Source organism: Sapajus apella, unplaced genomic scaffold (assembly GCF_009761245.1).
Source record: "Sapajus apella isolate SASKATOON/1434 unplaced genomic scaffold, GSC_monkey_1.0 scaffold2, whole genome shotgun sequence".
In the NCBI taxonomy this organism is placed as follows: domain Eukaryota; kingdom Metazoa; phylum Chordata; class Mammalia; order Primates; family Cebidae; genus Sapajus; species Sapajus apella.
Window position 1 is genome coordinate 64,579,291 of NW_022436942.1, and position 24,553 is coordinate 64,603,843.

The 24,553-nt window shown below is 37.2% G+C and overlaps 1 protein-coding gene across 3 annotated transcripts in view; it reads left to right on the forward strand.

The window, feature by feature from the left end:
- Positions 1 to 24,553, forward strand: part of POLR3B (RNA polymerase III subunit B) — a 145,330-nt gene that overhangs the window by 50,316 nt on the left and 70,461 nt on the right. For all 3 annotated transcript variants that reach the window (XM_032285721.1, XM_032285728.1, XM_032285735.1), the window contains 5 exons: positions 198 to 332; positions 16,362 to 16,523; positions 19,481 to 19,681; positions 21,574 to 21,736; positions 22,951 to 23,104. In XM_032285721.1, coding sequence (XP_032141612.1) covers positions 198 to 332; positions 16,362 to 16,523; positions 19,481 to 19,681; positions 21,574 to 21,736; positions 22,951 to 23,104 — 815 coding nt within the window. The remainder of the gene's footprint in view (positions 1 to 197; positions 333 to 16,361; positions 16,524 to 19,480; positions 19,682 to 21,573; positions 21,737 to 22,950; positions 23,105 to 24,553) is intronic.

Here is a 24,553-nt window from a genome sequence, read left to right on the forward strand (position 1 = left end):
CACAGGTACTGAGGACAATGATGAAAAGTCATCTTCTCAGCTCAGGAAGTTTCCAGACTAGTTGACTTTATTCAAATGGAGAGAATCATAACAATTCAGTATTTTCTTAAATGTTATAATGTTGATGTTTTTCTTGAGGTACATTAAATTTTAGTGTCCATTTTCTCAAAATTTTTCTCCAATTCCTGACTTAACAGGTTAAGGAATTCAATTTCCGAGCCAAATGTATCTATACTGCGGTGATGGTACGAAGAGTAATTCTGGCCCAAGGAGATAATAAAGTTGACGACAGAGATTATTATGGTAACAAGCGACTGGAATTGGCAGGACAGGTAATTTAATTACTTTATGTCAGAAATCTTATTTTCCTTAATGAAAATTAATTTGGTTTTCATTTCACATAAGAGGAAGAAACATTTGAATGAAATATAGTATGCGTGCTTGAAGTATAAATATTTCATACCCAACTTATTTCTTAGAATTCCTTTAACTATAAAAACATTAATTTTTTAGATGTTAATAGTACATGACGTGTATCTTTTGTTGGGATGTTTACCCTCATTTTGTATAATATACAAAGTGAAGTATGACCTTAAGTAATATCATTTGTTCGTTTAACAAATATTTGCTAAAGACCTATTGTGTTCTAGGCATACTCCTAAGTACTAGCTATAGAAGAGTGAGTTAGACAGACAAAAGCCCCTTTTCTCTTACTCCTTATAGTCCAAGTGAGGGGGAGAGACAACAATCAAGGAAACAATCCCAATTGTTTTGGTGACATGGTCGAGGTAGGTTAGTGAGGATATCTCTAATCCCATTTTAAGCCTTAGCTGATAAATGACATTTTATTTTGAGAGTGTGTATCTCTTTCAGCTGGCTAGCAAGCATCCAGAAATCTTTGACTAGCAAGTATCTAAAAAGCTCCAGTTAATTTTTTACTTTAGATACTGTATTTTTCTGTTTTAGAAATTTCATTTGGGTATTTTTTCATAACTTCTGTTTCTCTACAGAGATTTCTTATTTGTTCATCCATCACAAGCATATTTTTATTTACATCCTTGTATTTTAATAGCTATTTTAAAACCTTTGTCTGCTGATTTCAACATCTCAGTCATTTGGAGGGTCAGTCTTTTCATTAGCTTTTCTCTTAAATGTGGCTGATGTTTTTCTATTTCTTCTTATGTCTAATAATTTTGGATTGTGACCTGATAGACATTGTGGATAAGTTGTAGAGGCTCTGGATTCTGCTGTATTCCTCTAAAGAGTGTTCCAGTTTTTTTTGTTTTAAGACAGTGAACTTGGCTGAAAAACCTCTGAATCTTGCCTCCTTGCAGCAAACATCAGCTGAAATATTTGTTTAGTTCTTTCAGTCATAGCTGGGGTCAACTGGGGATTTAGACAGAGTTTGAATATGGAATTTGGAATTTCCTCACTTACATTCCAGCTGCTGAGGTAGCTCAGATCTTTTTCTTTTGGTTCTTCAATCCCGTAAGAGTGCAACTTACTTTCTCATGTTTTAGCTTTCTGATTTGACAAGGACCACTGCCTGCCCTTAGGTGAAAAGCCTTAAAATCGGAAACTCTCTCCAAACTATTTCTTTTGATAAGCATTCCTTTTCTTCAGTTTCTTCCTGTTTCCTGTTACTCTGCAATGCATTTCAAGTAGTTGTTTTATCTAACATTTTGTCTAGATTATACAGTTGAGCCTCATTATTTGTGCATTCCATCTTTGCAAATTTGTCTACTTGCTAAAATGTATTTGCAACCTCCAAATCTGTACTCAACAGCCATTTTATTGGCCATTTGCAGGCAGATGTAAAGCTGCAAAAAATTTCCGTCACTTTATACACATGTTCCTACTTGCAGTCTAACAAAGCAATGTTCTGCCTTCTTGTTTGAGCTGCTGTGCTATAAACAAGTGTCCTCTTTGCTTTTTTGATTTGCATTTCCCTAAAATCTGATGACGTTATACCTTCTTTGAAGAAATGAAATGTCTATTCAAGTCCGTTGCCCATTTAAAATTTTTTTTCTTGTTGTTGAGTTGTAGGAGTTCTTGTTATATTCTGGATACATGCATATATCAGATATATGATTTGCAATTATTTTCTCCTATTCTGTAGGTTGTCTCTTCACTTTCTTGGCAGTGTCCTTTGATGTACAACAATTCTTAATTTTGAAAGAGTTCTGTTTGTCTACTGTTCTCTCATGTTGCCATTGCTTTTGATGTCATATTCATGAGATTATATCCAAATTCAGTGTCATGAAGATTTATCCAATGTTTTCTTCTCAAGTTTTACGGCTTTAGCTCTTAAGTTTAGGCCTTTAGAGTGAGAGTTTTGATAGATGTACAATTCTAGGCTGACACTTATTATCTCTCACCATTTGCTAGTTTATTTGTTTGTTTGTTTGTTTGTTTACTTTAGGCAGATATTTCACCTCCTTCTGCCTCAGGTTCCCGTCTATAAAAATGGGGTTCATGGCATGTACCTTTTAGGATTGTTATGGGATTAGCTGAATGATGTATACTATACCTTGAATGGCACAGAGCCATTGTAGTTCCTTCATAGGTGTTCTGTCTTATCTCTCTAGGTGCTTTTAAGATCTTCTTTTGGCTTTTGTTATTCTACAGTTTCTTTATGATATGGCTTGGTGTGAATTTCTTTTATTTATTTTGCCTGGTATGTGTCTGTTCCTACTACCCACACATTAATGTCTTTAATCAGAAAAATTCTCAGCTATTATCTCTTCAAATGTTGCCTATCATCCCTTCTTTCTATTCTCTTTTTCAGATTTTCCAACTAAATGTGTTTTAAACTCTTATTTTTTTCCCGTACCTTTTTAACCTCTGTTTTCTTTGTTCTATTATCTTTGTTCCTTTACTGCATTCTGAGCGATTTTTTCTGATTTGGCGCTCAGTTCATTTTCTATTCAGCCATGTTCAGTAATTGAGTTTTTCTTGTTTACTTTTTGGTAATTTGTTGGTTTTACATTTTATAATGAAAAGTCTCAAACATTCAGAAAAGTTGGAAGAATGATTTTGTGGTCATTTTGATTGTCTTATTTTGTGTGTATTTTTTATTTCACCATTGATTTACATAGCTATTTTTATTTCATATCTGATTATTATATTTAAGCATCTAGAATCTAATATGCCATTAATTATAAAATGGACCACTATTTTTATTTCAACTAAGAAATAAAACACATCACCAGTTAAATTGTGACCCAGTGTTAAGTGTTAAGATGTATCCCATGTTCAGAATGGGCTACAAAAGTTAAAAAAGAAAAAAAAAAAAAAAAAAAAAAAGAGAGAAAAAAAAATTCCAATCAGTGAAATAGAGTAGTGATTCCAGTATCTCATGTTCTAAAGTGCTGAGTTAGTTGTTTTTGATTACTCTTACTCAAGATAGCTTGCTTTCTTGTGAGTTCAGCTATGTTTGTTTATGAACTCATATTTAATTGATCTCAGATCCTGAGTGGTATACTAAGGATATTTTCTTTTGGGAATATGTATTTTCTTTTGCAGGGACTAATGCTGATCTGGAACTTCTAAGTCTTCTTACATGATTCTGAGGATTATGAGTTTCAAGTTCACATCCCTTATCATGTCAGTGAAATTTGATTTAGTCTCCAGGTTCCTAAGCTGATACCAGTATTTACTCTCAGGGCAACTCTGCCATTTGGGTTTGCTTATTGCTCCCTACATTCTATCGTGGCTTCACCTCATTTTTAAATCTTGTGACTCTTGGTGGTTAGGGGAGAGGGTGCCTTAGAGTTTTCTTATTCTTCCTGCAACCCCAGCAATACATGAGAAGCATGTTTTATCCAGAATCTAGTCACATTGTAGCAACCAGACTCCTCAGAGAATCTAACTCAGTATGCTGCAAGCAGCAGAGGTCCCTTCATTTTCACAGTAGACTTGAAGCTTCATGAGGACACAGACTGTATCTTTCTTGTTCATCTTAATAAACTTAGCAAGTAATAAGATGCCACAGGTATAGTTTTCATCACATTTGTTGTAGTAATGAATCAGTTAATTACATGTTCTAAAATAGTTTAAAGCCCCTTTTAGTACTGATATACTTTCTTCATTTGCTGTCGTAATCAGTTAGCAGTGCTATCTACCCATGCTGCTGAGCTACGAACCTCTATATCACTCCAGACTCTCTCTGTTCCTTCATGCTACACATCAGGTTTATCAAATCATCAAATCCTGCCTGTGCCACTTCCTGAATACATCTCTAATTTATCTCCAGTGTAACTGTTACAGCACAGGCCTTCAACATCAGTGTAACCTTACCCCAACTTCATTCATCTTCCACAGTACTAATAAAATTATTATTATTATATTTATTTATTTATTTATTTATTTTTTTGAGACGGAGTTTCGCTCTTGTTACCCAGGCTGGAGTGCAATGGCGCGATCTCGGCTCACCGCAACCTCCGCCTCCTGGGTTCAGGCAATTCTCCTGCCTCAGCCTCCTGAGTAGCTGGGATTACAGGCACGCGCCACCATGCCCAGCTAATGTTTTGTATTTTTAGTAGAGACGGGGTTTCACCGTGTTGACCAGGATGGTCTCGATCTCTTGACCTCGTGATCCACCCACCTCGGCTTCCCAAAGTGCTGGGATTACAGGCTTGAGCCACCGCGCCCCGCAATAAAATTATTTTAACACAAAAATGCGATCTTCTCACTCTTGTGCTGAGGCTATTTGAATGGCTCCCTCTGAAAGCTGTGAGGTCACTACAGTGAGATGTGATGTGGTTAATGGAAGATTCTAAGTTAGGGAATGATGTGTCAGCCAAATCATCTTTTAGCAATTTCGAGTCTGTGTTGTTGGTAACAATTCTACTTAAGAGATCAGCCTGTGTGGTTGTCATAGAGGGATGATGGTGTGGTTGAAGAGAAGAGGATGCCAAGTTTCCTTAATAATTAAAGATGTGGTAACTTAGGGGTATGGTTGTTTAAAGCACTAGCATGCTCCTAATTAGAGGTACTACATCCTGAGTCCCCTGGAATTTTCCCATGAGATATGTATCTGTGAATGATACCACTGGCCTAGAATGAGATTTTGCAAAGCCCAAGACACGTCTTTTGTTATTCCGATGGTTATTCATTTGTTTTACCAATTTAAAGAAATATCTTTAATTTTTTTTAAAAAGTTATGATTTTTAAAAAATAATGTTAGTAAAAATTAGAAACATTGTAAAATAGCAGAAGTCGTTCTTAGTAAACATTTTTTTTTAAGAAGTAACACAGCAAAAGAATTTTAAACAAAAAAGTTTGCAGTGAAAAGTGAATCTCTCCCACCTCTGACTCTCCCTTCTATCTTACTCAGTTCCCCTGTTCTCCTTTCCAGAAAGTCAATTTTCCTATACCATATTCTATTCTTCCAGAGACACTATATGCATATACAAATCTCTTTATTAACTGATTTTAAAGTTAAACCATTGGAAACTGTTGCCCTGAAAACTATTCAGGCCTCTGTGTGAATTTATGCTTAGTGGGGCTTCTTTGGTGACCTTTGTCAGGGACAAGTTTGGAGTCAGGTTTTGCAAGTTCAGAAGAAATTATATAAAGGAACAGTTTGTTCTCATTAATGTGAAACAGATTTTTCAAAGCAGTAATGTCTGAGAATGTTATTTAACCATTACTGTCAAGCCCTTTGACTTAAGGGGGAATTTAATCAGTTAAATGTGTCTGTTGCTATAGAAATAAACATGTATCTGCTTATGTATGTGCTGTTTAGTTATGAACAATTGCATACACACCACTATATATAATGTATGTGCATTAAGTCTCATAAAGCAAATACTTTTATATTCCTATTCAATTTAAGAATGAATACAGCATCAATACATTTGAATCCTCCATGTGCCTTCTCTTGTTCTTGGCTGCCCCTCCCATCTGTCTGTCTGGAGGCTCTGGCCATGTGCCTGCCTATTCACGTGGTGCAAAGCAATCCCAACACATTCCTGGACATTTTCTGTGTCATTAGGTAAAGCACAGGTCCTTTTCCCAGGAGCATTCACAGCAGACCTGAGCTTTAGATATAGGTTTCAAACTTTTTAAAGCATTAACTCTTAGTTGGAATCCCAATGTTAAAACAGATAAAAGTTGAGCCCTTTTGGTTGAGGTGGGGCAGAAGGGCTTCTCTGCCTCCTTCCCCTTCCCCTTCCCCTGAAACTCCCCCATGGAACTCATAAGCACAATTTCCTCTGTAGAAGGACGTTTAGATTCTTTCACAGAGCCTTCAGGGTCCTTGATGATTGCGCCCCTCTGTGCCTTTCCAGCCTCATCTCATGCCAAGGTGAGCCACTTACATCTTTCCAAACATATCATAATGCTCTTCTTTCACTCCATTCCTTTGAGTTATTCCTTCTACCAAAGCTGCCCCTCCCTTGTATCCCGTTCACCCTCTCTTTAAAGAGGAGCTCTTCCTTATTCATCATTTGAGCCCTCTCTGAAACTGACCTCCTAGGTGCAGTTAGTTGCTCTGTCTTCCTTAGGCCAGTGGCAATTTATTCAAGTCTTTATTTACATACTAAGTTAACGTATAATTCTTTACTTCCATTCTTCTTTCCCCTTTTAGATTGTAAGCTCATTGAGGACAGGAACCATTTATATTCATCTCTTCATTTCCACATAAGTGCAGGCTGATATTTGAATAAGGAGAAATTGGTCTCATGCAGGCTTGCAAACTGCATTCCAGCAAGAGACACAGCAAGTTCACATCTCCTAAGAAAGGAATGAATTTAGGGACTGCAGGAACTGATAAGACGGTGAGTGTGGCTGGAGTGAGGTGTCAGGGTGGTAAGAAATGACATTTGAGACCCAGGTGGAGGCTGGATTGTCAGGGGCCCTGTGTGTCATGGAAAGGAACTTGGATTTAATTCTACATGCAGTGGAAGACCACTGAAGGGCTTTAGTCAGGGGAGTGACATGATCTGATTTTTAGTTTAGAAAGATCTGATGTGGAGATAAACAAGCCAAGAGTGGACCAGCTAAGAGCTGTAGCAGTTTTCCAGATGAGAGGTGGTGGTGGAGGCTGGATTGTCTGGGGCCCTGTGTGTCATGGAAAGGAACTTGGATTTAATTCTACATGCAGTGGAAGACCATTGAAGGGCTTTAGTCAGGGGAGTGACATGATCTGATTTTTAGTTTAGAAAGATCTGATGTGGAGATAAACAGTCCAAGAGTGGACCAGCTAAGAGCTGTAGCAGTTTTCCAGATGAGAGGTGGTGGGGCTGGGATGATCACAGCAGATAGGACCACAACTAAAATTTTAAAACTAGAATTATGGAATTATAGTAATTTTAGGTTTTGGAAAAAAAATTAGTATCTGGACTACTGAGGAAGCTGTGTTTGGTTAATGGGCCACTACTTAGTAGGTAGGTTTTTGGCCACCTTCAGATCGACCACTATTGCAAGGAATTATGGGTATCCTCACCACCATCAATCCCAATTTTTAGTATTTTTTAATTGGGAAAAATCGTAATGTTAAATGAGTCCATTAAAAAAAAGTTGATTGTTTAGAGGAATAAGAAATGGAGTAAGGAGGAGGGAAAGGAGAGCCGATCCTGTTGCTTAAAAAATTAGAATTAGAAAGAGGGTTCCCATGTGCAAGAAAACATAGCTTTCTAAACAATGTAAAGACATAAAAGGCATTGTGTTGGCAAAAATGTGTAAAAACAATAGCTGCTAATTTCACACCCCATGGGATGAGAGAGCATAAATGTGCTTCAGCTTTAGATAACAGAGTTGTCTCCACTGGCCAAGCAGGTTCACAGAGCTTTCCCTCAGTCTTGCTGCCACAAGAGGGTTGGCAGGCCAGCTGCCAGTAGAGGTGTTAGCAAAACCTACCGATTTCAGGCTTAATCTTTTCACCTACCTTTTCTTTTTCGGTAATGTGTTCATTATTTGCTGAGCATTACTCTGTTCTTTGTCGGCAAATTTTTTGTTTCTAATGCAGCTTGCTTTGTATGGGTGAGATATGGAATGGCACCAAAATCCGGCACCCTGGAAAGCCAGGGATTTCCACCCTATGACAAAAGAATGCCGTCTTGACTTCAGAGATTGCCTAATCCCAGCTGTTCTGATAATGTAATTAAGGCTGCCTAATGTCTTTAATTTTGCAACCAGTTTGTGTGAAAAGGAGAATTTGGCACTCTGAAGGCTTAAATACTAAATAGCAATCTCAGGATGCCTAATTAGAATTCTCTGACATTAAGCTAATTGGTGAAACTGTATTTCAGCAGCTTAACTTCTTTATTAATTTTTTTAGCATTTTCACTGAAAATCAATTGACGACCTGTCAGCATTTTTTCCTGAAGTATGATTTGCTCTTTACTGCTCCTGTCTTAAACAGGCTGAAAGGCCTTATACTAGCAAGGTATTGAATATTATCACCAACATTCCTTCCCTTTTAGTCATTTTACTTTTGACCTAAATAATGTGGTTTATTGTGTGGATGGCCTTGTGGTTTCTCACTGCCCTGTGAACTTGGACAGCATTTTTTCTTTTAAAGTGAAATTTTAGGAGTGGAAAAATTTAATAATGAGGCAGTATTTCTCTTGACTGTGCTCTCAGTTTTTACTTGTTTAGTACCAAGGACATTTCCTAGTGTTTGAATCAAGGGGCTACAATAAATTCATCTGGGATCCAAAAAAACTTTGTCATAATTTGAGACAAAAGTGTTTAAGTGTAAGGGACTAATTAAAATAGAGCTGAGCTTTTGTGGTTTAGGTTGAGGGTATTCGATTCTGTTCAGGATGCTTATTCAAGTTCCTTTTGCCAGTTTTCACAGGAAGCTGTTGGAATGGGCTTCTTCATCCCCTCTCACCCCTCTGCACCTGCTTCCATTCCCATATTCTTTCTTTCTAAGAGTGAAACTGCTGGGTCTCACTGTAAGAAAGGATTAAGCTCTCAGAGGAGGAAGTTTTCTTTTTACAACACTTCTGACATGGTAAATTCAAATCCAAGATCGAGGCTTTTCTCTCCACAAAGTTGGTTTTAGTAGAAAAGTGGAAGGACATGTCTTAACTATAAAGAAGGAAAAGCATGAAATCCAATTCCACTTAGGAAATTCCTTCTTTGGCACTGGCTAGAGGAGAAGATTCATTTGCTTTGAATACCTTCTTCATTCTGAGTCAAAAAAAACTACCTATCAGAAACATTCAGTAATATAGTCAGTATGGAATTTGGAAAATCTTTAGCTTAAATGTATTTCACCAAACTTCAGAATTCTTTAAGAAATTAATTAGTGTAAATATACCCCCCATACTACTTTAATGTTTTGTTATTTAACTTAGATCACTGAGCTTTTTTCTTCCATTGCAAATAAAAAAGATGTGTACAAAGGGAAAAAAACTGATAGGATTAATTTTATAGGGGAATTTAATATTTGTAATATCTGTTACATTATTGAAGAAGTCTGCCTGCTTTTTATTTGTAGTGAGCAAGCTATTCAGTTAGTTTTGCTTTTTTTTTTTTTTTTTTTAAATTAACTTGATATAGGTGGTGTTCTGGTTTTGTGTTACTATATTACATGCTATCCCCAAATAGTGGCTTTAAACAACCACCATTTTATTCCTCACAATTTTGTGGGTCAAGAATTCAGGCAGGACTTGGCTATTTGATTCTTCTGGTTCACATGGTGTTGATGGAGGTTGGTTGGTTGGTGTTCTGCTAGAGGATGGTGGGAAGGACTGGAAAGCTAGGCTCAGGCCTTTCCAGAGTTGTCACATCAGGTGGCTCAGGAATCCAAGAGTAAGTGTTTCCCATAGACAAGAAAGTATGTGACCTTAATGACCTAGACCAAAAGTCACAGCATTACTTATGTTTATTCTATTGTTCAAATAGTCCCCACCCAGATGTGGGGCAGTGGGGAGGAGGAGTCAGTTGGGGGGAGGCACATGGGCCACACCTCTCAATGTTGACTTCAGGGGTCAGCCAGAGATTTGGGCAAAGTTTGTATATATAATTTGGAGTTTTCTTCCTTTGGTTCTCTCCTTTATGGAATTCCCCTTTACCTTCCAGCTACTCAAATCTAGTAGTTTAGCTCTTTTTCTTCTGTTTCTTCAATCCAGTAAGATGGCAGGTCTTTCTCTGAGTTTTAGCTTCCCAATGTGGCTTGGACCCTTTTTATTAACGTGGCCTACCCTTAGGTGAAAAGCCTTAAAAATGAGACATGTATGCAGTGCCATTCATTCCCAGTGCCCTGCTTTTGGACACTCCCTAGTGCCTTCAAAGAGTTTTTAAATGTTTTGTCCAGAATTTATAATTATTATTTGCAGGTGAATCTGTCTGATAGCACCTACTCTACCAGTTCAGGAAACAGAGCCATCTAGCCTGTTTTCTTGACTTACTGTTCCATCCCATTGATTTGGCTTCCATAATCACACTGGCTTCAAATATCACTGTGGCTTAATAGCGTTTATAGGTAGTTTTTAACATAAAAATTAAAATGTTACATTTATATGTTCTGAAGGTACAAATAAAATGAACACTCTGAGGCTACTGCTCAACTTAACAACTAGAAGATTACCAATACCATTTCATTTACCTACGTACCCCCTACTCCGTTCTTCACTTTCCCCTACTATCCTGAACTTTTGCATTTTTTAATTTCTTGATTTATATCATTCACATTTTTAATTTTAAAGTTTTAAAATTGTTTATTACAGTATAAGCTTTGCTTACTTTTGAGCTTTATAAAGATCCATACCATGTAATTTTTCTGTAATTTTTTTATTTCAACATTAAGATTATCTATATTGTTGCATGTCACTGTAGTTTATTTTCATTTCTGTATTATATTCCATTGTGTCAAGATCTGATACAATATGATGAATACCACTTCATTCATTCTACTGATCAAAGACTTTGTATTGTTTCTCCCCATTTGACATAAAAAAAAATAGCATTCTTATTTATATCTCCTGGTTCCCATATGCAAGAGTTTCTCTAAGGGTGATTGCGTAGTCATCAAATCAGAGTCAAGTTAAATTTTTACGTGAACTGGAGAATGTCAAACTACTTTCCCAGATATTTCTACATTAAGTGGTATATGAATTTTTGATGATTTTTGTCTAATAGGTGCAAAGTGTCATCTCCTTGTGGTCTTATTTTGCATTTTGTACATTACTAATGGGGTTGAGCCCCTTCTCATGTACTTATTGCTCATTCCTGTTTTCTTGAAATGTCTTTTGGGTTGTTCCCATTTTTGTTATTGATTTCAAGGAGGTTTTTTGTATATTTTGCATCCTAATTTTTTGCTATATATGTTACAGATATCCTTTTCCAGTCTAAATTCTTTTTAAATAACTTTATAGTTTTTTTTTTTTTTTTTTTTTTTGAGACAGAGTCTCGCTCCGTCACCCAGGCTGGAATGCTGTGGCGTGACCTCTGCTCACTGCAACCTCCACCTCACAGGTTCAAGCGACCCTTCTGCCTCAGCCTCCCAAGTAGCTGGGATTTCAGGCGTACACCGTCACACCCAGCTGATATTTATATTTTCAGTGGAGATGGGGTTTCACTGGGTTGGCCAGGCTGGTCTCAAACTTCTGACCTCAAGTGATCTACCCACCTCGGCCTCCAAAAGTGTTAGTTTTACAGGTGTGAGCCACCACCCCTGGTCAACTTTATAGTATTTTTCAGTGCTACTAATTTGTGCTATTAGTTGCAGTCATTTGTCAACTTATCTTCCTTTTAATAGTTCTTGACAAAGTTTGGAGCTGTGTCCCCACCCAAATCTCTTGTTGAAATGTAATCCCCGATGCTGGAAGTGGGGCCTGGTGGGAGGCAATTGAATCATGGGGGGGGGGGGGTAGTTTTTAATGGTGTAGTACCATCCTCCTAGTGCTATTCTCTTGATAGAGTTCTCATGAGATCTGATTGTTTAAAAATGTGTAGCCTCTCCCCGTCTCTCTCTTCTTCCTGCTCTGGCCATACGAGACGTGCTTGCTTTCCCTTTCGCCTTCTGCCATGATTGTAAGTTTCCTTAGGCCTCCCCAGAAACTGAGCAGATGGCCAGCATCATGCTTCCTGTACAGCCTGTAGAACCATGAACCAATTAAACCTCTTTTCTTTATAAATTACAGTCTCAGTTATTTCTTTATAGCAATGCAAGAACAGACTAATACAGTGCTCTTTATTTTTTAAACTTGTGTCTTTACTATTTGTTCTTTTGTTCATGTGGAATGAAGTAAGGAATCCAATTTCATTTGTTTTAAAAATGAATAACTGGTTGTCCCAGCTCCATTTATTGTATAGTCTTTCGTTTCCTCAGTGTTCCAAAATGCATCTCTTATCATATAACAAGTTTTATTATATGTGTGGATCTTTTCTGGACTCTTTGGTCTATCCATTGGACAGCTTGTCTATGTATTCATTAGTACTTTTACTGTTTTTAGAAGTGTAGGGTCTTAGCTTTTCCATATAAATTTTAGAATTATTTTGTCAATTTTCATCAAAATAAATCTTCTAGGGATTTTGGTTTGCATTGCATCGGAACTGTAGATCAATTTGGAGAAGATTCGTAATCTTAAAATATGTAGACTTTTTATCCATGAATATTTTATTTTCATTTATTTTGGTTTTCTTTGATGTTTTTCAGCAAAGATTTATAATTTTATTCATGAAGGCCTTGCACCTCTTTCAGATTTACTTCTAAGTTTTTTAAGGGTTTTTTTGTAGACATTTTAAATAAAAATATTAATAACATTTTCAAAAATATGCCAAAATAGAATAGTAAAATTGGCTCCCATATAGCCTTCACAAAACTTCAACTGTTACCAGTAGAAGGCAATCTTGTTTCATCTGTACCTTCCTCAACTCTTTACCACTCCCCTTCTTCCCCAAATTGGGTTGTTTAAATAAATTCTAGCCATCAAATCACTTCATTATCTCAGATGTCAAATCACATTCTGTAAATACTTAAAAATATATCTCTAAAAGACATGACTTTAAAAAAATTGTAATACCTTTTCACACCTTAAAATTTTTTAGATAGATAGATAAGATAGGAAGGCATTTATTATAGGAATGGTGCATGTGATTATGGAGACGGAGAAATCCCAAAATATGCTGTCTGCACACTGAACAACCAGAGAAGCTGGGTGGTATAGTTTAGTCCAGGTCCAAAGGCCTGAAAGCCAGGGAGGTGCTGGTGTTAACTCTCAGAGTGAGACTGAATGCCTGAGAACCTAGAGTTCTGATGTCCAAGGGCAGGAGAAGGTAAGTGTCTCAGCTCCAGAAGAGAGAGTAAATTTGCCTTTCCTCTGATTTTTTGTTGTATCTGAGTCTTCAAAAGATTGGATGATGCCTGCTCACATTGGTTGAGGGAGGGTCTTCCTTACCCAGTCCACTGATTGAAATGTCAATCTCTTCCAGAAACATCCTCAGAGACACACCTAGAAATAATGCTTTACTAACTTTCTGTACATTCCTTAACCCAGTCAAGTTGACACCTGAAATTATCACATATCCTCATGGTGTCTTTTTTGAGACAGAATCTTGCTTTGTCGCCTAGGCTGGAGTACAGTGGCGTGCTGTTGGCTCACTGCAACCTCTGCCTCCCGGGTTCAGGTGATTCTTCTGCCTCAGCCTCCTCAGTAGCAGGGATTACAGGCATGCACCACCACACCTGGCTAATTTTTGTATTTTTAGTATAGACGGGTTTTCACCATGTTGGTCAGGCTGGTCTCAAATTCCTGACCTTGTGATCTGCCTGCCTCGGGCTCCCAAAGTGCTAGAATTACAGGCGTGAGCCACCAGGCCTGGCCCTCATGGTGTCTCTCAACATGTATATATTCCTCTCTCTCCTAAATTTCCTTATAAACCAGGAGTTGAATCCAGAAGATAGGTGCTATTTTGTTTTTGGTTTGGTTTGGTTTTGGACTAAACACTTCATGGGTGGTGGGGGTATACCCTATCCTGTATGTCTGGTTTTATCCACTTTTTGTGCCATTGAACTTGATCATTGGGTTTAGGTGTTTGGGGCCCTGACTCATCCACTATAAAGTTCCCCATCAACTTTTCTCCTGATAGTTTTATTTAGCATCTGATGATCATTTCCTTTATTCATTATCTCTTTAGGGCATGCAAAATAATGATAACATTTTCATCCTGGCACATTTATTAGCTGGAATTTTTAAATAAAGAGTACTTTCATTGTCATCTCTTTGGTTACCCTGAAACCTAATTTACATGAGAAAGGGAAGATAAATGCTTGCTAGATTTTTTTTAAGCCTGTTTGCAGAATAATAATTTAGTTCTCTAATTTCCTCCGGAAGTGAATAGTGAAATTTTTTTTTCTGAGTATTATTATAAACTTAGGAATTTTAACACTTTTACTAAAGTTTTAGAATTAGCTTGTCCATTTTCACAAATAATAAAAGCTTGCAAGCTTTTTCATTGAGATTGCATTTGAATTTATAGATCTGATATCTAAATAATATTTAGCTTTTCAATCCATGAACATTTCTCTCCTATTAAAGTTTTCTTGAATTTGTTTTGGTTATTTTCAGTTGCTTTGTCTTTATTGGCCTTGCATCTTAAAAACTTGCTAAACACATATACTATTTCTGTTAAGGTTTTTTTCTTAGATTCTTTTGGATTTTCTATGTGGATGAACATATTATCTGCAAGTAAAGACAGTTTTATTGCTTCTTTCCCAAAATTTATATCTTTTATTTCTTTACCTTGTCCTATGGAACTGAATGGCACCACCAATACAGGGTTGAATAGGAGTGGTGAGAATGGGCAGTCATTTCTTTTTCCCCCATTTTCTAAAGGAAAGCTTTCAGTTCCCTGCCCCTTCCCTGCGGTATCTGGCCCCTGCTGTATATCAGTTGCAGGATCTTTGCCCAACAAGTTTTCCTGCTCCCCCCCTAGGGTAAGATGCTTCTCCCTTCTCTTCCCTCTGGCATTGCACCTGTTCCTGGAATCAGAGGGTTTGCTGGCCTTCTTCCGGGGTAGACTGTTGTTGCTTCTTACTGTAGGTGCAGAGCTTGTTGGGAGAGCAGGGAGGATTTGGGACAGAGTTTTTGCCTCTGTCTCTCTCTCTGAGAACAGGTTATTTTTGTCTCCTGGGACTTTGCTAGGCAGGAGGGTGTCCTGCTCCTTCCCAGGGACTTAGGTGTTACTTCCTATGTAAGAAAGCCCAGGGAAATAGGTAGGGTTTTATTGCCTGTGTTCCTGCAAAGGGGGCTTTCTCAGGTCTTCTGCCTCACTGCAACCTTTCATGAGCACTCCACAGAGAGGAACTTGTGAGTGGATGTGGACACTTCCTGTGCCTGGGCTTCAGAAGAGTTCTGAACTTGTGTGGCAGTCCACATTTGGCCTTTAAAAAGTCCTTAAAATTTTAGCTGATTACTTCTTTTACACTATATTGCATCGTAACTTTTCTTTAAAGTTTAACCACTTAATTGTATCTTCCTAAACAATATAATGTAGTTGTGCTGGGTTTTGAACTTTATATAAATGGAATCATGTCATATATATGTTGTTTTATGTCTGGTTTCTTTTGCTGAGTATTTGTTTTTAATACTCAGCAATGATTTTGTGGTTAGTTATTTTTTGTTCATTTTCATTGTTTCATAGTGTTTCATTATGTGAGTATACCAGAGCTTGTCTACATATTATTTGTATGGTTTCCAGATTTTAGCTGCTACAAATAGCTAATATAAGCATCTTGAGTGCCCTCCTCCTGCCCGCAGCACTGGCATCTCCTGGGAGCTGATTAGACATTCACATTTGTGGGCACTACCTTAGACCTGCTGAGATGGAAATTGTAAGAGTAGGGCCTGCAGTTTGTGTTTTAACCCCTAGAGTGATTATTGCAAATGCTAAAGTTTGAGAACCTCCTACAGTAGGTATACCTAGGAGAGGAACTGTTAGGGCATAGGGATAGGTAGATAATGGCAAACTGTTTCCTAAGTGACTGTACCAATTTACATCTTTACCAATGATACAGGAAACATCTTGGGTATCTTCAGAGTTTTTAATGGTAATTCTTCTCCCCACATCCTTTTTAGTTTTAATGTATAACTTTATCTATAAAATTAAAAATTAGATCATTGGTCAATGAACTCTAAAAGTCTAGAAGTGACTGGTCTAGATGAAATGTCTTTGAATGTAGTGATGATATCATCATCTTTGCTTTCGTTTAAATACCTAGCACAGTGTTAAGCACGTAGAAAATTATGTACATATCTATTAAACTGAATTTGAAAATACCTATTTTTTCTGTTTTAAGCAGTTTCTCCATCTTATTTTTTTAAACTTTTAAGACCTAAAGTTTATTAAAATAATGTAGCAATGCCTTTTGAAAAATTACCATATACCTTTTATTTTTTTAGCTTTTATCTCTTCTTTTTGAAGACTTGTTCAAAAAATTTAATTCTGAAATGAAAAAGATTGCCGACCAGGTGATTCCTAAACAAAGAGCAGCCCAGTTTGATGTTGTCAAACACATGCGCCAAGACCAGATTACCAATGGCATGGTGAACGCTATTTCTACTGTAAGTCTTGAGTCATTCTTTTGGCATTTTGTAATTTACTTATAAGTCTGTTCAATGGAATGGAAACAAAGCACTTTGAGAATCCAGGTGATATATATATATATATATATATATATAGTAAAAGGAATGTTTACAAAGCACAAATTTCTACTTTGAAAGAAAGTCTGAAGTGTCATCAATAGGAATTTTGTTATATATAACTTTCCTGCAAAATTATAGTTTCTGTTATATGAGGCAATAAGAAAATAGATACTGATGAATAGCAGAAAAATCTTCATTTAACTGTTAATAACCATTCTTTTAAAGAATACTTTCCTCTTTTTCTTCTGTGGTAAAATTGACACATTTCAGGCAGGTTTATTAATTAGCAACCTTTTGTCCAAAATAATACAAAATGTTTCATTTCACAGGAGTTTTATATTCTTCAAAGACCTATCAGCTGTTCCTCACATAAGCAATGAATTCAGTTCTGGATGAATTCAGCTCTCGGCAGCTGCTGTGTAGTCAAGGTCTCAGGCTATTCATAAAAGGTTATCAGATGGGTTTTTGCTCCCTTTCTTAAAGCATGACAACTATAGGTCTATCTGATGAAGTCTGGTTCATGTTTTGTATGCCAGACATAAAATTAGTTTTATGGATGAGATTTTGCCCTAACAAAGCATGATATAATCTACCATGTTGATTCCCTTAATGATGAAAGAATTATTGCAGACTTGCTTCAATACTTGACTTTGGAACTTTATAGTGGGTCTTAGTGGCCCTTGCAATGACAGCTACATCTAAATTTGAGGTGAACCAGGCCTTTGTCCCTATTTAGGCACATAAACTCTGGTGGTCCGAACTTGTCTGAGGTGGATCCCTGAATATTTGAAGAGAATCCTCCAAAGAGTGCTTGAACACACTTCTCTTAGAATTATTTTTCCTGGCTTCTTCACCCATGATTTTCAGGTCAAAAGAGCTATTTTAAGTAGTTCTTTTTCCCCTAAATGAAACTGCTTTACCTCCCCGACAGAACTGCTTATTACAAAAATCAGTAGCAGGCCCAGTTATAGGTGTGCCCCAGTCTAGGCAACAGAAAAAGATCAGCCTTTAAAATTCTGAGTTGCTATTAGCAGAATGCTTTTTTACTAAATACATTTTTCCCAAAGGACCGGTTTTAGACCTCTTGTCTGTTTCTCATTTCTCCCTTTTGTAATACTCCTGCAGAATACAAGAACAAATTCTCTTGCCGAACATCTTGGCTTTACTCCCATCTACTTGCTACTTGCCAACAGCTGCTGCTTTATTTTAGCTGTGTGCTGAATACTTATTTACCTTATTTACTCTTACTCTCTGGGCATAAGTCAGTTTACTGGATTCATTCTCCCTCTGAGGATAAAAGGAGTTAATGAAATAAGTAATAATATGAGAGGTTAATTTGTGGAATATATATGGTTGCTCTGTTTCTTTGCCTTATAATAGAGTTTCTTAGAGCTTAGCTCTTTTCCACATTTCAGAAACTTAAGGTTCCAAAGTGATTGATCTTTACTGTAATAGTGAGCAAACTTTAATTTGTGAGGGAGCTCCCCCAAAGTTACATATTTTAATACAAACAGGTCACCTAATCTTTTCCTGAAACCCTAGCAATTTTTCTGCTACAAGAGTTTTTAACCTGGAATCCACAAGAGTCCAAAATGAATATTAAATTTTTGTTCTTGTTTCTATGTGCATTTTTCTCAAGGCAACATTCCTAGCTTTTATTGGGTCCTCTGAGGAGGAATGAAGAACCATGGCAGGTGCAGTTTTTCTTTTTGGAATTAGAAAACTTGAGTCAACAATTTTGTTCACATATTATTATTGTCTGCTTTGCTTTTTTTTTTTTTTTTTTTTTTTTTTCTGAGACAGGGTCTTACTCCCAGGCTGGAGTACAGTGGTGCAATCTCAGCTCCCTGCAGCCTCTGCCTGCCTTTTGGGCTCAATTGATCCTTCCACCTCAGCCTCCCAAGTAGCTGGGAACACAGACATGTGCCACCACACCCAGCTAGTTTTTGTATTCTTAGTAGAGACGAGGTTTTGCCACATTGCAGGCTAATCTCAAACTCCTGACATCAAGTGATCTGCCCACCTCAGCCTCCCAAAGTGCTGGGATTATAGGCATGAGCCACCATACCCAATCTGCGTTGCTTTTTTGATGAATACTGTTTTCTACTATTAATTCATGTTACTATGAATTTAAATTTGAAAAAGTTTTGACCTTAATCTTTAAGTTCTCCTTGAGAATATTTTCAGTATATACAATTAATACAATTATAAAATAATATATTTAAAATAATATAACATTTAATGCATAAGAAGGTAAAGTAAATTTAATGTTCAGGATTTATTTCATATGAATCTATTTTAATAATGATACAGTGGCCACAGAGAATATATATTTCTTAATATGAACATATATATACTATTTTTAGATTCCTTAAACCTTGATTGGGAAGCCTTCAGTTTGTTCATTATCCAAATAAGTGCTATCAGAGTTATTTTTCTGTTGCTACATTTTGCTGTTCTTAAGACCAACTTTGGAAAACATCCAAATAATCGCACATTCCAACATGAAATGATCTCTTTTTTGCTGTTGTTATCAGTTAGTTTATGACTTCCATGGAAATCTCTGGTTGAACGGGCTCTTCAGTATAGAATTAGTTCCTCAGAAGGTGACTGCTCTGATATGGTAAGGTTGATGCATCAAACACTTCTGAGATGTTTGCTAGACATAGTAATGTTCATTATCTTCCTAGAAAACCCCAGTGAGTGACTTGACTAAGTTTTTATTTTAATTGTGATGCTTTGATTTCTGAATACGTGTCATGGCTCTAATTTCGAAAGCATGAAGTTCCTGTAATTAACTTCTTGGAGCTACTGCACAGTATCAGACAATATAGGATTGGGTTAGGAATAGTCTTGTGTCTTTCATCTCCCTACAGGGAAATTGGTCTCTAAAAAGATTTAAAATGGACCGCCAGGGTGTGACCCAAGTGCTGTCTCGCTTGTCATATATATCTGCACTGGGCATGATGACAAGAATCTCTTCCCAGTTTGAAAAAACAAGAAAAGTGAGTGGTCCTCGCTCCCTCCAGCCATCTCAGTGGGGAATGCTCTGTCCTTCGGACACTCCTGAAGGAGAGGTAAGGAATCTGAGGAGTCTTGATGCTGTGTCAGAGGTGATACCTATGTCTGTGCATAGTGTGGGGTTGGGGTGTTCTGTTTCTGTTCCCATCTCCTAGGCCATATCCTTTCTTTGGTCTGCCATTTATCTGGCAAAAAAATATTGACATGCTTGGAAGACTACATTAGTATCATTCTAAAACTAGGACTTGCAGAAGCATTTGATTCAGTAGGTTAGCTAAAAGTAATACAGTCCATGTTTCTCTTGCTTATTTTAGTTTATCCCCAAATCAAACCATGCACAGAAGGGGTAAGACTGTGAAGGCAGATTGAAAGACCTATCATCTCTCATGCTCATGAGAGGCTCTTTTTGAGCAGCTCCTTATTGTCCTTAGGTGGTCTCAGTCACAGCCAATTAGGAGTATACAGTCCATTACCTAATGTGGATTCTAACTCACTTATATTGGAAACACAAGCAATTGCCGAAACACCAAGCCAGGGAGTTTACATTGGTTTACTTTTATACCACCCGCTACTCTCTGTGTTGTGGTCCTTTTTCATTTGTGTTAACATTGTTAGTTTCACTTGATTCTATTCCTTCTAAATTGTAAAATCTGGAGGAAGGGAGGTTCACCATTGTATCTCAAGCTCCTAATCTCAAGCTTCTATTTCAAGCTTGGTTAGAGTAGAGGCCCCATGAACATATGCTGACTTAATAAGTTCAGTTATGACAAGTAAAAGATGTAGGTTCCAAAGTGTAGGGATTTGTTATTATTTGGAAGAGGTGAAAATAGGAGTCTGTGTAGAGTTGTGGTTTTTTATAAATTATTCTTCTAATTTATCTTAAACCATATGGAAATTGACACTAAATTATGCAGTTTGTCAAATTTTTTATAATTTATATATCTTGAACTTTGAAACATTTCATTTCCCAGAAATTGTTTCAGCTAACTTCAGCAAAGTAGCTATTTTGTGCATTACTGCAGCAGATGATTTTAAGACTTGAAGATACAATCTTACAAATCATCTGTCTTTAAGTATTTTTTTTCTATTCACTTGGCCCTTATGACACACATAAGAATATTTTTATATTCTGTCCTTGTTGGTATTTTTGTTTTAGAACTTTGCCAGCGTGTATAGAAGTTTAAAACTATTTATTTCCTTTTCATTTTGAAATAATTTTAGATGTACAAAAAACTTAAAAAACTGGTACAAAGATTTTCCACAATCCTTCATCTAGATTCCCAACTGTGAACACCTTACATAACCATAACACTGTTATCAACCTCATGATATTGAACAATACTGTAATCTATGGATCTTATTCAGAGTTTGCCAATTGTCCCACTGTTGTCTTTTTTCTGGTGCAGAATCACACGTTGTTTTTAGGTGTCATGTCTCCTTGTCTCTTTTAATCTGAATGTATTTTTCAGTCTTTATTTACCTTTCATGACCAAGAAACTTTAGGATACTGGCCAGTTATTTTATACAGTCTCTCATTTCAGGCCAGAAGTTTTATATTTTTGCGTAGCTGCATTTATTAATGTTTTCCTTTACTTATTTTATACAATGTCATAATGACTTTAATGTTCCATTGTCTGGGAGTAATTGTTAATATAATCAACTTGTTGGGCACATATGATGCTGTCAACATTTATAATTACAAATAGTACTGTGCTGAGCATTTCTGTAACTAAATCTGTTTTATAACCTTGCTTATTATGAAGATAAATTCCTCTGAGTTAAAGGATATATATTTTTTAAAGGCATTTGTGTGAATTACCAAGGTATCCCCTACAAAGTTGTACCACTTTGCATTGCTGCCAGCAAGGTAGTGAGCTATTTTCAGATGCAAACTGTACTTTGTATTACTAATGTTCATTCTTAGAAATGACTATCTTTTGTTTTTTAGGCATGCGGCTTGGTTAAAAACTTGGCCCTTATGACACACATAACAACTGATATGGAAGATGGACCGATTGTTAAATTAGCCAGTAACTTGGGAGTAGAAGATGTGAATTTATTATGTGGGGAAGAGCTCTCTTACCCAAATGTGTTTCTTGTGTTTCTTAATGGTGGGTATATTATAGAGACATGTTGATCCTGGATAGTCTGTGAAGATGGGGAGGGAATCCATTATTATCCTGATATTTAAAGCACAAATACACTTTAATTCTGGGTCCAAGTTGAGCTTCACCTAAAAGTAGAAAAAACAATGATAACAGAAACAGTTACTTTTTTGGCTGGGTTGTCTAAGGTTCTGAGAGGATATAGCTGTTAGAGCTAAAGGGTAGCATTGCAGAGAGTGGCTGCATTCAGCCCTTTTGCAGTTGCTGGCATATCCATAGTGGAATAAGGTTCAACATGGTATCTTTAAGTGCAAGTTAAATATTGGAGTCACTCTGTGAAAATTATCAGATCAACTCTTACAGTGAATTGACTCTGTTTAGCTGTCTGATAATCAGTATGTTAGCACCCTGTGGTAAGAGGGTTCCTCTCCTTGGCTCACACTCCAGTTACTTCTTTCATATACCTCTTCCTGCCTCCTTGAAAGTCTTTCAGACTCAGCAGCAAGTGTATTCTCTTCCTTTCTGCTTTTGATTTGCTGCTCTATGTGCCTGTCCTCTCACTAGTAAGCCCCATGAGCTTATCCCTTACCACTTATCTGTTCTCTCTTCCTCTCCCCCTTCCTCTGACTCTGAGAGACATTAACTCTTTTTCATATGGGCTGGTGAGGAAGGGGTCAGAGTCTCAGCAGGGCTGTTAACTTACTGCGTTGTTCATTGTATCCCAGAGGGTAACACTGAGTGAGCCCTCACTCTGCACTTTGACCCAGTACCTCTTTGAATCTTCCCACTAACCTTGGAAGGCAAAGTTCGTTTTCCTCAAACAAGCAGCAGTTTAATAATAGCAGTAGGTAATAGGCAGAATTCTCAGTACTTTAAATGATCAGCTTGTTCAATCTTTACTACCAGCCTGTGAATGTGATGGACAGTGTTCAAACCCAGGTGGTTTTGGGCACCAAGTTTGTGCTCCCAGCACTGTGCTGACAGATGAGGAAAATGGAGCTAGCTTTTCCAGTATTCCTTGGCCAGCATGTGGAAGGACTGGCCCTTAACCATTCTTCCTTCATTGCTTCCCTGCAACCCCTTGGACTGGCTGCAGGTGTTAATAGCAGTATTTTCAAATGACTGCTTAGTGCTGCTTACTGTTTTTATTGGTTGGATATATTAAATCAGGATGGATTTATTTTTTATTTCTGACTTACCTTTTCTTTCTTTTTGCTTAGGTAACATATTGGGTGTCATTCGAGACCATAAAAAGCTAGTGAATACATTTCGACTGATGAGAAGAGCAGGATATATCAATGAATTTGTTTCCATCTCAACAAATCTTACAGATCGATGTGTCTATATTTCTTCTGATGGAGGAAGGCTGTGCAGGTATGTGTTACTGAAAAAAGAGTTTTTAAGAATCTCTTTATATTTGCTCTTGAAAGAAATGACTTGTTTTTATTTTTGAAACTGCTTTAACCTCTTTCATTGTGAAGATAAATTTAATTGTTAGCAAACACTTCATGAGTATGCATATTAGGTACTGAGGATTTAGGTTAATGGGAGACAGAGTCTGCCCTCAGAGAGCTCAGTCTGCTGGGAAAAACAGGAAAAATGACTAATACCAATCAACTGTGCTAGTAGTCAATGCTAGCCATTATTTGTCATTTCAGTGGATGCACCATATGTGTAAGGCTTTAACTTCATTCAACCCTATGAGGTCGGATTTTTCTTTTCATTTAACAAATGAGGAAACTGAAGTTCAGTAAGGCAAAGTAGCTTATTGAAAGCTAGAGAGTGGTAGAGTCTGTTTTTTATTTGAAAGTCCTTAGGATTCATTTTGACTCATGATTTTTCCCACTATAGTCTGTTTCTACAAACTGAGCTTTAAAGGATGAGTAGGTTGTGTTACTTGAATGTTGGAGTGGGGTAGGGGAGGAAAAAGGCTAAAAAAAGGCAAGATTGAAAACATGGAGGCATGAAGAAATAAAATAACATTAGACACAATGGAAAAGTAGGTTCCTTTTATTCATTCAGCAAGTATTTATTAAGGGCTTATTATACACAGGTACTGTCTAGGAGCTGGAGGTACAAAGATGAATGTGACATAGTATCTGGTTTGAGGGGATATGCAGAGACATCAGCTAAGGTCATTGCCTCGTTTCACAAGCCTTCTCTGGTATTATTGTAGTTATTCTGTGTAGACCTTGGGTGATGTTGAAGCACGAGGCAGTGAGCTAGCAGTAGCTAGGGGCCTGTCAGAACTGCGAGTGACTGTCTAGCATTGATTTCTCCTTCAGATGACAGTACTTCATTTTCTTTGGGGACTGCCCCCCCCAACTCTTGCCACTGGCAGGCTTCTTGGGATGGTTAGCCCAGCACCCTGTTCTCTTCATCAAGGGGTTGGGCATATGACCCAAATGAGACCAGTCAGATCCCATCATCAGATAATTTAAATCCTAGGTAGAATAAATCAAGGGAGGGAAGTGATTGGACTTAATTCATTCTCCAGTGTTGCATGCAAGAGACTACCTGTTACTCCTCATTTTCTGGATCCTTGGAACTGCTGTAGGTCCTTTTCTTTCTGAGGCTGAGCATTTCACCTTTTCCTTTGATTCTTGTCTTTCCATTAAATTCTTTTTTGTTTTTTTCATTTTGAGACACTCTTACTTCGTCACCCTGGCTGGAATGCAGTGGTACAATCTTGGCTTACTGCAACCTCTGCCTCCCAGGTTCAGGCAGTTTTCATGCCTCAGCCCCCCCGAGTAGCTGGGATTACAGTCATGCACCACTGCACGTGGCTAATTTTTTGGATTATTAGTAGAGGTAGGGGTGGGT